The sequence below is a fragment of the Artibeus jamaicensis genome, unplaced genomic scaffold (assembly GCF_021234435.1).
Source record: "Artibeus jamaicensis isolate MK-2021 breed Jamaican fruit bat unplaced genomic scaffold, CSHL_Jam_final contig_786, whole genome shotgun sequence".
NCBI classification, from domain to species: domain Eukaryota; kingdom Metazoa; phylum Chordata; class Mammalia; order Chiroptera; family Phyllostomidae; genus Artibeus; species Artibeus jamaicensis.
In genome coordinates, this window is record NW_026521971.1 from 2,887,815 (window position 1) to 2,901,912 (window position 14,098).

Consider the following 14,098-nt stretch of genomic DNA (forward strand, 5'->3'; position numbering starts at 1 on the left):
GAACTAAAAGGAGGCAAGAATATGCCCTGTTTAGGCATCAACATGGAATTTTCTCACTTTTAAAAATACTGCCCCTCTTTCAGAAGACCTTGCCACAGAGAAAGACGTGGTTGAAACTGAAACTAAAGACCAGTTTCCAGACCAAGACCTCACTTTGTGTTCCGACTTCATCTTCCCATCCCCGTAATTAAGGAGTGACTGGCAATGATCCCAAAAATCATACAAAAGACATCCTCTTATTACAGAATGGGTACTGCCAAAGGTCAGTAAGGAAAACTTCAATTTCCTCTAAGAGATTTCAGAAATTACCATCCATACACTTACCTCAGAGACCAGAAAACAAATGTGTGAGAGGAACTCTGGCAGGGAAAATAGAACATCAAGGAATTGTTTTCAAAGGGAAAATTAATTGGTTATTTCCATTTCAGCTTAGCTAAAGCTGTAAAAGTCTAATCAGGATTATCTTTCACAGTGGCACCTTTTCCAAGATATTGAAACACCTCAAACCATAAACCATTTTTTATTGTTGATGCTGTGTTTTGTGGGTGAAACTAAATCATTATTCCAACCTTCGCTCACACACACACACAAAGGGCTTCTTGCAGGGGACTGTAAACACAGCTGTGAATGAGCCAGTTCTCCAGACCCCACCTCTGACACTTGAAGGGAGAAGGCACAGTCCTCACAAGCGAACCTGGCCTTCAGTGCTTGTAGCCCCAACAAGCCAAGGGCCCAATAGTCAGCACCTGGAAAAAGCCACATGGAATTTCAAAGAACAGGCTTCCCACAGTCTGGAGCTCATCTTAGCTCCCACAAATCGCTTCCGAGACGTTAGCACCGAGAATGAAGTAGGTATGAATGCAGTGTTCCTACCTTCTCTTCTTGTGACTTCGAAGCTTCTGGATTCCTGCAAGAAAAGAGAGGCTTTGTGTTTTTGAAGAATAATTCATGTGTACAGTCACTTGCAAACATCTCACCTTTTATTAGCCATTTATTCACAGAAAATGAATGATGTCTATGAACACACATCTGTAAATGTAAACAACTTATTGCTTTGGGGACTTAGGGAGAAACATTGTCAATCATGCAATAGTCTTGAAGGAGCAGAGCCAACTCTCATGGTCTTCCTCATATAGAATCTTGGCTGCTGCCCCATGGAAAACCTTGTGCAGCCTTGTGTCCAGCCCTCCACCTAGACTGCAGGTGCTTGAAGGGCCTGGGGAAAACATCAGTAGACAAGGGCCAGCATTACCCGAGCTGCGGCATGTTCCAGTTAACGGTGCCACAATGAACATGGACCACTATTGGTCCTGTGTAGGCCACTGGTATAATCTGGTGATTGATTTTGCTCAGTGCAATACTTTCCAAAGGATAGGATCGAAATGGACAATGTGGATAGCCAGTTCATGCCACCGACTAAATTACGTCCTTAGTTTCTCTTAATCCAGTCTCATCTTCCTGCCATGGGCAGGGCAATAAGCAAAGTGATTTAGGAGTTACGCAGAGTTCCAGCCTTGAAGATATTCACAGCTGAACAGGAGGTCATAGGACAAACACAGATTACTGAAAAATAGAAGGGTGATTTTTCCTTATAAATACCAGTATATTCACATCCAGCTGGGAAAGGGGTTTTTTAAAGGACCTCTGTAAATAGTGGGGGAGGGGAAGAGCACAGGGTATGCCTAGGAAGCAGGAAAAAGTGAGACTAGAGGCAAAAGCACTGAAAACATAGACTGCAGTTTCCCAATGAATAACAAGTATCTACAATTCATTGTAAATGGCCCGTTTAGGACAAAAAGCCTAACATTAAGAGTAAGCTGAAAATCCATGCTAGCCATGGAAGAAAAGAAGAGAAACACCAAACATGGGCTTCCTCTTCAGCATCACAACCAGAAGACCACTCAGTGCCCACACTTTCTAGACAAATGGCATCATCTTTCATACCTCAGCCTTCTTGTCTAGCCTTCAGTTGGGGTCAGCATGGGGAAGCAACATTGGAGAGGAAGCTGAGGAGGCACTGAAAAGTTTGTCCCCCCCAATGTACACTCTCTGCCTACCACCGCTGCAGTGAGTCAAAAGCCCAAGTGGGGGCCAGTGGCAGAGACACATTCTAGGCCAGCAGCCCATCCGCACAGCACAATGAACAAATGCATCTCCAGAACACCGGATCCTCGGGGGGCGCTCACAACTCCGGGTCCAGAGAGGGCACGTGGGCAGGGCCGAGAGCAAGGAGAAACAGGAAAGCCACACAGCGTGGCACAGGTAAGCAAACCCAGCTCCTCCCTGCTGCTCCCCGCTCCACCAAATGACTCGTACGTGTGGAGCAGGGAAAATGAATAATCAACTCATATGGCTCTATAAAAAACTTTATGGAAGTTTTATTGCAGCTGCATAAAATTTGCAAATTAACTTCGAGAAAGCTCATAGTGGTAAATGTTGTGTCTTCTTATCCAGCAACATGGTATTTTAAATAATTGGTTCGAGTCGCCTTTTACTTCTTTCAAGAGTATTTTATCATTTTCCTGCAATTTGAATATTTTTAAATGAGAGTGGGCTACAATTTTTAGGTGCTATTTTTCCTCAGTTCTAGGAGTTAAAAGGATACCAGTTTCATAAAATGAATTAAGAAGTTTTCCTTTTATTATGTTGTGAAATAGTTTAAATAAAAGTGGGATTATCTGATCTTTGAAAGTTTCTTCAACTTCATTTCCCAGCTATTTACTAAAAGGGGGAGGAAGTAGAGGAGAGCTTGTCCAAGTTCTCACATTTTGGTTACTGTCCAGCTAATACTTAAATTTCAAAGTCTGATTCCAAAGCCTATGTACATAACAAGATGCCTTCATTTAATTTCATAAAGACAGTGTGAGAATTAGACGAGATAGATTTCTGCTTTAGGCTCTAAAAGAATGGCTTGTATTAAGCCAACCCTTCTGCTAAGAAAAACTATGACAGTTGTTCAAGAGGTTTCTTAAATCCTCAACAAACAAATAAAGAAAAGCTTTTTGAAGGCACATAAAAGCAACAAAAGCAGCCAAAAACTTGAGCCAATATTTGGAGAGAAGAAAAGTCCACTGAAGTGAGCCCCATATATCCTGCCATATTTTTCCTTTGGGGTATTTGCAGTTAGAAGCCAAACAGAAAGTGATGAGTTAGAGCTTAAAAAAGTCTGAGTTGGGGGCATGTGTCATGGCGCTTCCGAAGCAGCCTGAACTTGAGGGTCTAAACCCTGGAAAAAAGGGCCAGAAAGAAGGGAGCCCAACAGTCTGCAAACAACTTCTTCTTGAGTTGCGTGGTTGTGTCTGAGCTGCACACAGAGAGCAAGAGATTAAGAAAAAAGGTCCCCCCCAAATTAGCTTCAAATAAGCTAAAAAATCCGAAGCATGGACTTTGACAATACCATGATGCTAGGGGGACAAAAATTAAAAATCAGGCTTTCTAGAACTTGGTGGACCGGCAAACATAGCTGACTTTCTGTTAAGATCATACTCTCTCAAAGGACTTCTATTCCTGAGTAGATCAAAGAAAGTAAATCTTCCCCGGGAGACAATACATTATCCACAGACTTCACAATTTTTCACATACAGTGCCCAGCGTCCAATCCAAAATTAACAAGCATTGCAGGAAATAGGATCAATGACTCACATCTGACAAAACAGACATCAGATAGAGACCCACAGGTTATCCCGATTTTAAAATTATCAGGCACAGGCTCCAGAATAATTATCACTGATATGGTCAGGAAAACAGAAGACACTATGCTAAATTTCACCATAAAATTAGAATGTACTGAAATAAGAGTCAAATGGAAATTCTAGAACTGAAACGTAAATAATGGAAAGAATCTAACTGATAAATTTAACAGCAGATTAAACATAACTACAGAGCAAAATAGTGAAATGGAAGCTAGGTCAATAGAACGTAACTGAACTAAAGATCTGAAAGGCAGAAATAAATAATGAAAAACACAGAAGAGTACAAGAGACGTTATGGCTCAGGGTGAAAAGCTCTAACAAGCATGTAATCGAAGTTTCAGAGAGAAAGGAGAGGGGAAATTAGATAGAATCAGTATTTGACAAGATATTTGTTGAAAATTCTTCTTAATTGATGAAAGGTATCAAAACAGAGATTTGGAAAGCTCTGCAAGTCCAAAGCAAGAAAAATACAAAGAAAACCATCAATTGGTACTTGCAGGAAAACAGGTGAGTAATCAAAGAGAGAAATAAAACCTATGAACAGCCAGAGTGAGGGGCGATGAAGGTGAAAAGGTGTGTTTCCTGCAAAGGAGCAACAATAAGACTGATGGCTGACCTGTCACGGGAAAACAATGTGCCCAGAAAACAATAGAATGACATCTTTATAATTCTAAAGAAAATTAAAAAATCCTTAGAAATCTATACTCGGTGAAAATGTGGACATTCATATAGTAAAATAAAGACACATATAGACAAAAACTAAGAGAATACCTTACCAGCAGATTAATAATAAGAGCAATAAAAGAGAGCACTTGGAACAAAAGGAAAATTTTCAGATGAATGCATAGCTATGCAAGAAGGAACAAAAGACATCAGGAAGGGTTAAAAATGGCTAAATCTAATTTTGGCTGCTTAACGCAACCACAGTAATGCCTTCTAAGGTAACACTATCTGGAGAACACTATCAAAATAGACGGCAATGGGATCACAAAAGGTCTGGAGGTCAAACAGACTGAAATAGGAAAATGTCCTATTGCTGCCCCCCCCCCAGAAAAGGATGACATTAGTGTTACAAGGGCAAAGGAGTGAGATAACAAAAAACCGACTCATCAGAAAGAAAATTCAAGAAAGGGTAGAAAAGAAAGGACCAAAGAACAGAGGAAATAATGTGTTAAATTTAAGCCCATTCAATAGAAGTGAATGAAATAATCCAACCAAAATACAAAGATTGACATATTAGAAAAAACAAAATTCAATTATATGCTACCTACAGGAGATGCTGCATAAATAAAAGATACAAGAAGGCTGAATGCAAAAAGACACACGAGATGAGCGATGTAAATGCCAACTAAGAGAATGTTGGTGTAGACAAAGTAGGCTCTGAAACAAAAATTATTATCAGCAACAAAGAGAGGTTCAAAACATAAAAAGGACATTTTAACATCAACGTATAACAACTCTAAATTTGTATACACATAATATCATAGACCAAACATAGGTAAAGTGAAAACTAAAAGAACTAAAAGAAGAAATGCACTCTGACAGACCATGAATACTTGGAGAATGTAGGAAACCTCTGTAGTTAACTCACAGACATAGCAGAGGAGAAATCAGTCAGGACATGGACGATTTGGACCATGAACACACTTAACTGAGGTGACCTGCGTCAGACACTGTGCCTGGCCACTGTATGGGGTACAATCTTTCAAGTACTCACTTGACATTCATAAAAATTGCCCGTGTGCTGAGTCATCGTGAGGTTTCCACAAGTTTCAAGTTATTAGAATCATACAGAGAACACACACAGTTTTCTGATACAGTGAACTTAAATTAGAAATCAATAACAAAAGACTACGGGAAAAACTTCCAAATATCTGAAGACATGAAGAGATATTTTGAACTGCATGACAACTGAATGACAGCATTTAGGAAACTGTGGGAAGTAGCAATAACAGAACTTATGGAGCTTAAGTGCCGGTTGAAAAAAAACAAAGGCTGGAAATCAGTGACCTCAACGTCTGTCTTTAGAAGCTAAAAAAAGGACAATTTACACCCACAAAACATAGAAGGGAAAAATACGATAGGAGCAGAAATCTATGAAATACAAGAGAAGAAATTATATCACAAAATTTTGAAGGCAAAAGTTGGATCTTTGAAAAGAGTAATAAACTTGATAGATTCCTAAGAAGGCCAATCATGAAAAAAGGAGAAAACATATAACACAGAATTCAGACTCGAGCAAGAAGCCACACACACCCAGTCTCTGAGTTCAGGGCAAAGGTGTCAATGCAACACACTGACGCGGGGATGGCTTTCTCCGCAGGTGTTACAGGATCAGTCGGCTGTCTGTGCCGCAAAACATAAACCCAAAGGCCCCCTCACAACATACACACAAATCACGTCCAGGGGGACTGCAGACCTACAGGTAAAAGGCAAAACAATCCTGCTTCTAGAAGACACCACAGAATACCGTCATGACCCTTCAGTAGGTGAAAACTTCTTAAATGGGATGTGAAAGGCAGCCCCATAAAGGAAAAGAATGACATATTGGACTTGACGAAAATGAATATTTCTGCTCATGAAAAGATACAATTAAGATAGTGAAAAGTCGAGCCATGCAGGAAGCGTATTTGTGATATATACAAAGCAGGCATTCAGAAAATGGAGAAAATGCTGTGGCAAACAAGTAAGGCAATTGTGAAAAATAAGACTCGAATAGAAACTTCACAAGTTAAAACTACGGCGAGTGCTGCCATACGCCCGAGGAAAAGGTAACATTCAGAGACCTGACCACGTCCAGTGCTCCCAAGGGCAGGAGCAGCTATGACTTCCGCCTCCCAGAGGAGGCCGCGGCAGCGGGACTCTCCCCGCAGGCCGGAGCCTGGGACCAGAGCAGCCTTCTCGTTCCTGCTCTTAGTCACTCTCGTGGTTCCTTCTTAACTTTGTAAAGCTTTCCTATCTGTTTAAGCAATTCCTTATCTTAAACCCCACCAAAAGAAACAGTGTGGTTTCTGTCTTCCGGACCCAACAACCCCTCTGGTACACACCCAGCATGAGGACATTCGTGTGAGCACCAAAATACACGTGCGAGGATGCTGGCCGCAGCAGGGACGTCTAAGAGCCAAGAACAGGAACGACGCAGACTCATCCCCGGATGAGTTGCCACGGACAACTCCACAGTGACGCAGAAGAGTAGACTCTGGGGTAACTTGAACAGACCCTCATGGACGTACTATACTGAGAGAAAGGTGGCGGACACACTAGGGGCAGTTTTACAGGGCTTTGTTTTTATACATTTCAGAAACAAGAAAAAGCAATCTCTGGTGACAGGTTAGTTGTCCCCCTGGAGAGGCAGATGACAGAGTGGGACACGCAGGTGGCCTCTGGGGATGCTGGGGATGTTCTAAGTGGCGAGCTTGGTGGTGGTCCTGTGGGTGGTTCCCTTTGTGACAGTTCATTCACTGGACACCTAAGATGCGTGCCCTTTTTTACATGTTGCACACGCTTCCATCAAAAATCTAAAAACGACACAGGACAAAGTTCCTAGTGGTGCACATCAGCCACCCGGGCTGCATCCTGGCTTCTTCCCGCCAGCTGCACCCCTACCACGTTTGGGGAGGCACGTCACCTTCCAAAGCCTCAGTGTGTTCCTCAGTAGAATAAGGCCACGGCAGTAGCTTCCCCTCGCAGAGTGGTCATGGTCATTTGGTGAGATAATAACAGGCCTGCCCCATGCTAAGCATGGCGGCCATCATCACCGGGGTTGTCAGTAATGAGAGTGACGACGGGAGGGAGACATTAAGATCATTCGGGGGAGGCAAATGAGTTCAGTGGCTCTGTCAATTACTGAGGCTAAATAAAAACCTATCTTTCCAGGACTCGAAAATCAGCCCCTCAAAGCTGCAGCAGAACTGAACAAAAAGGAATTCTGTGACATAAATGATACCAAGGCCCCGGGTACAGCGCCGAAGGGAAAAAATTATGTGCTGTGGAAGCTTCAAACAAGATGGTTATAAATGGGAGTTAGTGCATGGGCATTACTTAATGACTAAATTTCTTTAACTAAAAATCTAATTTTATTATGGTATAAATCAAACTTTCTGGAAGTAAGGAATTAATTTTAGATTTTTCATTCGCTGCTCATAACCTTTGCACGGATTTGACAGCCAAATCACTTTAAATGTCATTTAACCAATACAATACAGCAGCTTTATTCCTCATCGGACCCTGCCCGAATCCATTATCTTCCACTACAGTGTAGAAGAACTTAAGTAAAAAATCGCCATTCCATAAAGCTATATTTTACCGTGCAGTTCAATTGCATAATCTTTATTTTTGAATCAATATAATGTGAGTGCTGCGTAATATTTTTCATAATCCAACAGTCTATTACAGATTTGCAGCTCCCAAAAACATGGCTTGAGAGCCTCAGAGTCCGTCCCCCCGACCCCCCATGACCCCTCTCACTCTCACTTCGGGCTGCGCCCTGGCTCTTAGGCTCGGGGGGGAGGCTCAGGGAGAGGGCGGAGGGCCCCGGGCACAGGCCGAAGTCCCACCTCCCCACCCACGCAGCCAGTCGTCCTTGGTGAGAGGGTAAGTCTCAGTCTGTCACTCGAAAAATTAAGGGGTTCGGGGCCTGCTGGGAAAATGTTGGCTCTGTGGGTTAGGAAAGAGGGGGATAAAAGTACCCACTACTTCGAAGCCCGGAAAACTAAGCTGAAAGGAGCTACGAAGGTCAGGCCTTCATAGACAAAACAGACAGAGGTGAGTCTGGCACAGACGGGGCACAACCTGCTCAGGTGCACAGCTGCCGGCCCTCTGCCCCTGCCAGCGTCCCAACCGGGGCCCAGAGCCAGCAGCGCCTTGGTCCAGACTCAGAGGAGCGGAGGACACCCCCTTTTCCAGGGTTCCCTAGGCCCAGACAGCCTGAAGAAACTTCTAAAGGAAGCTCAAGTGTTCAATTCTTCAGCCGTTCAGTACAGCAGAGATGGAGGCGCTGCCGCCAGGGCTGATCGACACTGAAATCCTGACATCCAAATTCCAAGTTTTTCATCTCTGACATTCTCTTAAACTAATGCTTCTTTAACAACCTTTCTTATAATATTTTGTTCATTCATTTGAATTTAAAAAACTTGATTCTAACCACTTTCATTTTTGCTGGCAAGGCGCCGTTCTGCAATTAAAATCTCCATGGAGACTGACAGGGTGCAGCCGAATAAAGCGATGCCTTGTGCAGCGTGGCTTCCAGAGCTGGCTCCTGCCTGCTGGGCACACGCCAAGCACCGTGCACACTTTACCATGCCGGCATCATTCCATTCAAAACAGAAGAAAAACCTCCACATTATTAGACTGCCCAGCACAGCGTGTCTGGGCCTCCAAACCAGACAAAGACAGGGTTGGGGGATTAACCTTTCACCCAAGGGCTAGTTTGAGAGCCCAGCAAATAAATCCAGCAAACAACAGGGTTTCCTGGGCCAGCGTTAGAGAAAAGGACCAATGAGGAGGCGCCAGCTCTTGAGAAATGTCACCAGCAGAGAGGTCAGAGCTCATCCCCTGCCTGACAGAGAACAGCCCAGGTGTCCCCTCTTGTAGGTAGGCCTAACGCCTGCCTCAAAGGCATGTCAGGGGTAGGGGAGGCACAAGTGTCCGTCATAAACACCAAGAGGCTTGGGCAGCCGAGGACAGAAGACACTGGGCACCATAGGGCCCTGCCACCTCCGGTCAGCCCCGCCCACAGCCTGCTCGCCCACTCAGGTGAGGCCTTGCTGCCTTTCTCAGGAGACTGAGAACAGAAGGGGTGGCTGGGGCACAGGGTGGGGCCTTCCCCAGCAGTGTGGGCTGAAACGTGGCTGATTCGGAGAGTCAGACCTGTGCCCCTTCTATTTCCCAGCCAGTAATACACGCATCCATGTGAGCACAGTAGTGTCTGCAGGGCATAGGTGAGTTTCAAGGGAGGCTTATCAAAACAAAAGGGAGAGGCTGTGTATAGATGATTCTGAAAAACATCAGAAATCTCTTTATGATTGAGGTACATACCATCTGTTAAAAATATATATGTATTTTTCTATCTATCTATCATCTATTATCTATCTATATATGTATTTTTCTATCTATCATCTATCTATTATCTATCTATCTATCTATCTATCTATCTATCTATCTATCTATATCACTGCTATGGAGCCACCAATAGCCCCCTGTGGCACACCTGTAAGGAACATCAGCTTCATTGTGTCCCTGAGAAGCAAGACCTTCACAGCCTCCAGGAGGCCTGAACACCCTGTTTGGGTGGTAAGTGCCCCACCAGCTGCTGCCCTGAGAGAGCCACCCAGATCCCTCCCACTGCGGTTCACCCGTCTGTGACACAGGCGGCCCAGCCAGAACAAACCAGGGGCACGGGCAGAGGCCCGCGGGCACCTCAGCCAAGTGCCTTCCGCGGGGGGCAGAGGTGGCAGGCACACAGACTGCAGAGAAAAGGAACTCGTGTTGGCCAGGACGCCCCCAACAGGAAGGTGATCTCGTGTGAGGACATTTGCCAGGCCTTTGAAAATTAGGATTGGTTAGGTGTTCGTTTTCTCATTTTTTAAAGGTAAAGAATGAAGAGAACATTATGTGAGAATTTAGGGCTCTTAAATGCTAGGTGTTATTCGAAGTTCTATGTTGAAGGTTATTCATTTACAATTTTTAAAAAGCATTGACTCCAAATTTAAGGCAGTCTTATGTGGCAGGTCTGCCAAAGCAACCACCCAAGTAAACACCGAATTTGCATTTGGTGGAACAAAGTGGACAACGAACTGATCGACCACCCTGCCTCGTCAAACGTGATCGCCTGCACATAGCCTGATGTGGGGCCCACAAAAGACAGGGGGCCACTTTCTGGTTCTCTCTCTCCGACAACCCAACAGATTAAAACCCACCTAACTGTTTGATTTGGAAAGCAATCCACGTCCTGGCCTCAGAACTAGTGGTCGCAGTATGCGGGGCTCTCCCAACCACAGGCCGCAGCACGGGGCTCCCCCTCGGTGCCATGGGGACCCTCCCAGCAATACTCACATGGCCCAACCCAGCCCAGCACACGGGGCGCAGAGCCACCCAACCAAACGAGCGGGGGCCGCCCTGGGCTGTCACTGCACGGGCAGCACCTGGGTGCCCCACGGTGGTCCCCATCTCAGCCTCTCTCACCCCGGCATGGCACAGGCCTAAAATTTGGTCCAAGAATAAAGCTGGACAGATTGTTGCTTTGACTCACGAGTCCTGGGTGACTGCGGTTCTCCCCGAGCACTTGACTGGCACTGACTTCCTATACACATCACTTTTCAGATAAGTTCCCACCGAACGGGGACACCCTATGACATCTTCCTCGATCTGGGAAGCTTGGCTTGCCCTCGTTGTCCTGCCAGACAGGTGGCCCTGTGCGCTGGCCCCATTTCGGCATACCCCGCACCCGGAGAGTCGAGACCGTCTTGTGGGCGTTTGGCGGAGGACAGATGGCCTCTAGGAGCAAAGGGGACAGGCTTACATGTTCATTACTTGTCACGCCCTCCAGGTGCCTTCCAGGAGACCTGCTTAACGTGACATTCAAACCTGCCACTTTCCCCCCTTTCTGCCGGCTGTAAGCCCAGGATGGGATTTAGAGTAACTGTGCCTGGAAAATTAAGACAAAAAAGGAAGAAAGGCTGCCCTCCAGGGTCCTCCTCATATCTGTTCTTCATTCTTTTTTAAAATTTTTATTTATTTATTTTTAGAGAGATAGAGGAAGGGAGGGAGAAAGGGAGAGAAACATCACCGGGGGGTTGCCTCTCACATGGCCCCCACTGAGGGACTTGGCCTGCAACCCAGGCATGTGTCCTGACTGGGAATCGAACCGGTGACCCTTTGGTTTGCAGCCTGCACTCAATCCACTGAGCTACACCAGCCAGGGCTGTTTTTCATTCTTGCCTATGCATACGGAGCAGCCAGGGCAGGAGGAGGAGGGTGTCTCCAACACAGGTGACTGAGCAGGGTGGGGGGCAGCGTGGAGGGGGGACTCGCCTGGAGAGCGGGCCGCAGGTCAGGGCCGGGCAGTGTCTGACAGCTGCAAGGCCGAAACACGTGCGGTGGCCAGTACGTCGGGACAGGCACACCCTCTCCCCCCACACGGGAGTGTAGGGACCTTTAAGCCGAGCTGCCCAACCAGAACCTCTCACGTCGCCCGGGCACAGGTCCCCTTCCGTCCTGGTCCTCCTGCTTGGCTGGTGACCCCTCTGCCTGTCCCCACACGTATAATCTTACATGGAGAGACAGACAGCGAGCAAGCAGATGAAATTCATGAAACGCGGCGAAAAGAAGCGCCACAGTTGGAAATAAAACAGGGGGCTGGGACAGGATCGGGTGGTCAGGGAGGGCCCCTCCGGCAGTGCTGCCGTTTGGGTAGAGACCTGGCCCGCTGGAGCATGGCCCTCCTTGCCGTCACCCCTTCTGCCCAACAAGCAAGCCCCCACTCCATCGTCACCTCCCCCGACCAAAGCTGTGGCACCGGCAGTGAGGAGCAGCAGTGGAGGCAGCCGTGGCCCCTGAAACGGCAGTGAGCGTCACCATGGCAGCTTCCACTGGTTGTCCCCTCCACGGGCTCCTCCGTGAGTCCTCACAGCCCCCCGAGGGGCCTCCCGTGCCTAGTCACTCACTCGCACCTCCGCCACCACGCTTTCCGCCCAGTGCCTGGCGGGTTTTGATGGCTGTCTGAACACGTGATCGGCCTGGACTCCTGTGGGCATCTGCTTCTGTCCCGGGAGGTGAATCCCCACACGCACTTTAATTGGAAAGCACTTCCATTGTGCCACGATAAAACTTATATTAAAAATGGAACTTAAAGTAGTTTAAATTAAGTGAGCTATATATAATTAAAAAGCCTTTAAGGCACAATAAGGCTCTTTTTCAATTTTCCTTTATAACAGAGTCAAAAAGGAAGAACGGCCCCGACAGCTGGCAGAGCAGGGCTGCTGCTCACTTCCCAGCTGGTCCTTCTGTGAGTCCCAGGGACGACCGCCAGTCTCCCCTGCTGTCCCCCGGCCCCTCGGGCGCGGGGGGGGGCTCCGTGGGCTTCAGTTCGCTCATCCGTAGGATGAGAGTGTTGTGGAGCAAGCAGGGGGTGCGCAGAGGACCCTGGGCCTCCCTCCTTGGCAGGAGGGGCACCTGCCCGGCCCCGACAAACTCGGCAGCTGGGTCAGCCCTAGCCACCCACCGGGCCTTGGGTTTGGGGCCAAGACACGTGGAAGCTTTGTCCCCAATGGCCTGCATCATCTCTCGCCCTAAACAGCAGGTGCTGAGAAGGACAGTGGTAAGGAAAGTGGAGGTGGCATCAAAACTGCTTCCCTGGGCTAACCCAGTGTTTTAAAGAGCCAAACAGGGATGTTAAACAGCTCACAGCCCAGGCCAAGTCCCAGAACCACTGAATCAGCATTCCTGGGCTGGGACACAGGCACCAGCTTTTTTTTTTTTTTTTTTTTGAAGCTGCCAGAGAGTTCAATGTGAGGACATGTTTGGGCATCACCGAGCAAACTAAATATCTTACCGCCTCTCCCTGCCAGTATGGGGTTCTCGCTCCGCACTCACTGCTCCTCGCTGTGGGGGGTCAGCCTGGCTTCCGCAGGTGCAGGCAGGGCTCTCCCAGGAGCCGCTTGGTGCCACTGCCACAGAAACCGTACGCAGTGACACCAACTCCTCCTTCCAGCAAGAACTGGTGAAGCTGGGGAGGTGGCTCAGGAGAGACTGAGTTCTCTCCCCGCAGGGATGATGCCATGTCGGCAGGCAGATGCCAGCAGCCACCGGGTGCAGGGGGGGGGGGCGGGCAGACCCAGCGCCCAGCACTGGGGAGCTGCTGCAGTGATGGAGAAAAGGAGCGACTGGCCTGGAGCGCATGAGCTGGCTCGGCGTGGCCACGCAGTTGCACAGCGGGGCCCGGGGCCCAGCACACAGAGTCTCCAGCTACAGGTGTCCACCTCCGAGTTCAGCCCCCTCGGCCCTGAGGTGAGAGGCTCAGGGCAGTGCCCATGGCAGTGGTGTGACCACTGGGAGAGGAGGAGTATAGACAGCACCCAGTGTTGGCTGGGTGCTGGGACCTACCAGTGTCTACCCACAGACAGCACCTGGGGGACTGTCAGCATCACTTTGCCCAGCACAGAGCACAGTGATGGAGTGGAAGAGGTGCTTGCCCACGTTTCAGGGTCTCTGCAGCGGGGTGGAGCCGGCACAGATAGAGGCCGCCACACATCATCCATCTGGGGCCAGACCCTTCCTCCCTGTGTGCACAGGCCCCGCCCCCACTCCCCACCCCCAGGAAGTCAGGCGCCCAGGGACCCATGAGGAATGGCTGCCAAGTCCCCACCAGGCCCTTGGAGGAACTGAAAGGAGACAGCCAAAAAGATGTC

The 14,098-nt window shown here is 47.7% G+C and overlaps 1 protein-coding gene across 1 annotated transcript in view; it reads right to left on the reverse strand.

The window, feature by feature from the left end:
- FSTL4 (follistatin like 4) overlaps nucleotides 1-14,098 on the reverse strand; it is a 333,324-nt gene that overhangs the window by 297,596 nt on the left and 21,630 nt on the right. The window contains exon 3 of the mRNA XM_037130007.2: nucleotides 874-907. Within this exon, the coding sequence (XP_036985902.2) occupies nucleotides 874-907 (34 nt within the window). The remainder of the gene's footprint in view (nucleotides 1-873; nucleotides 908-14,098) is intronic.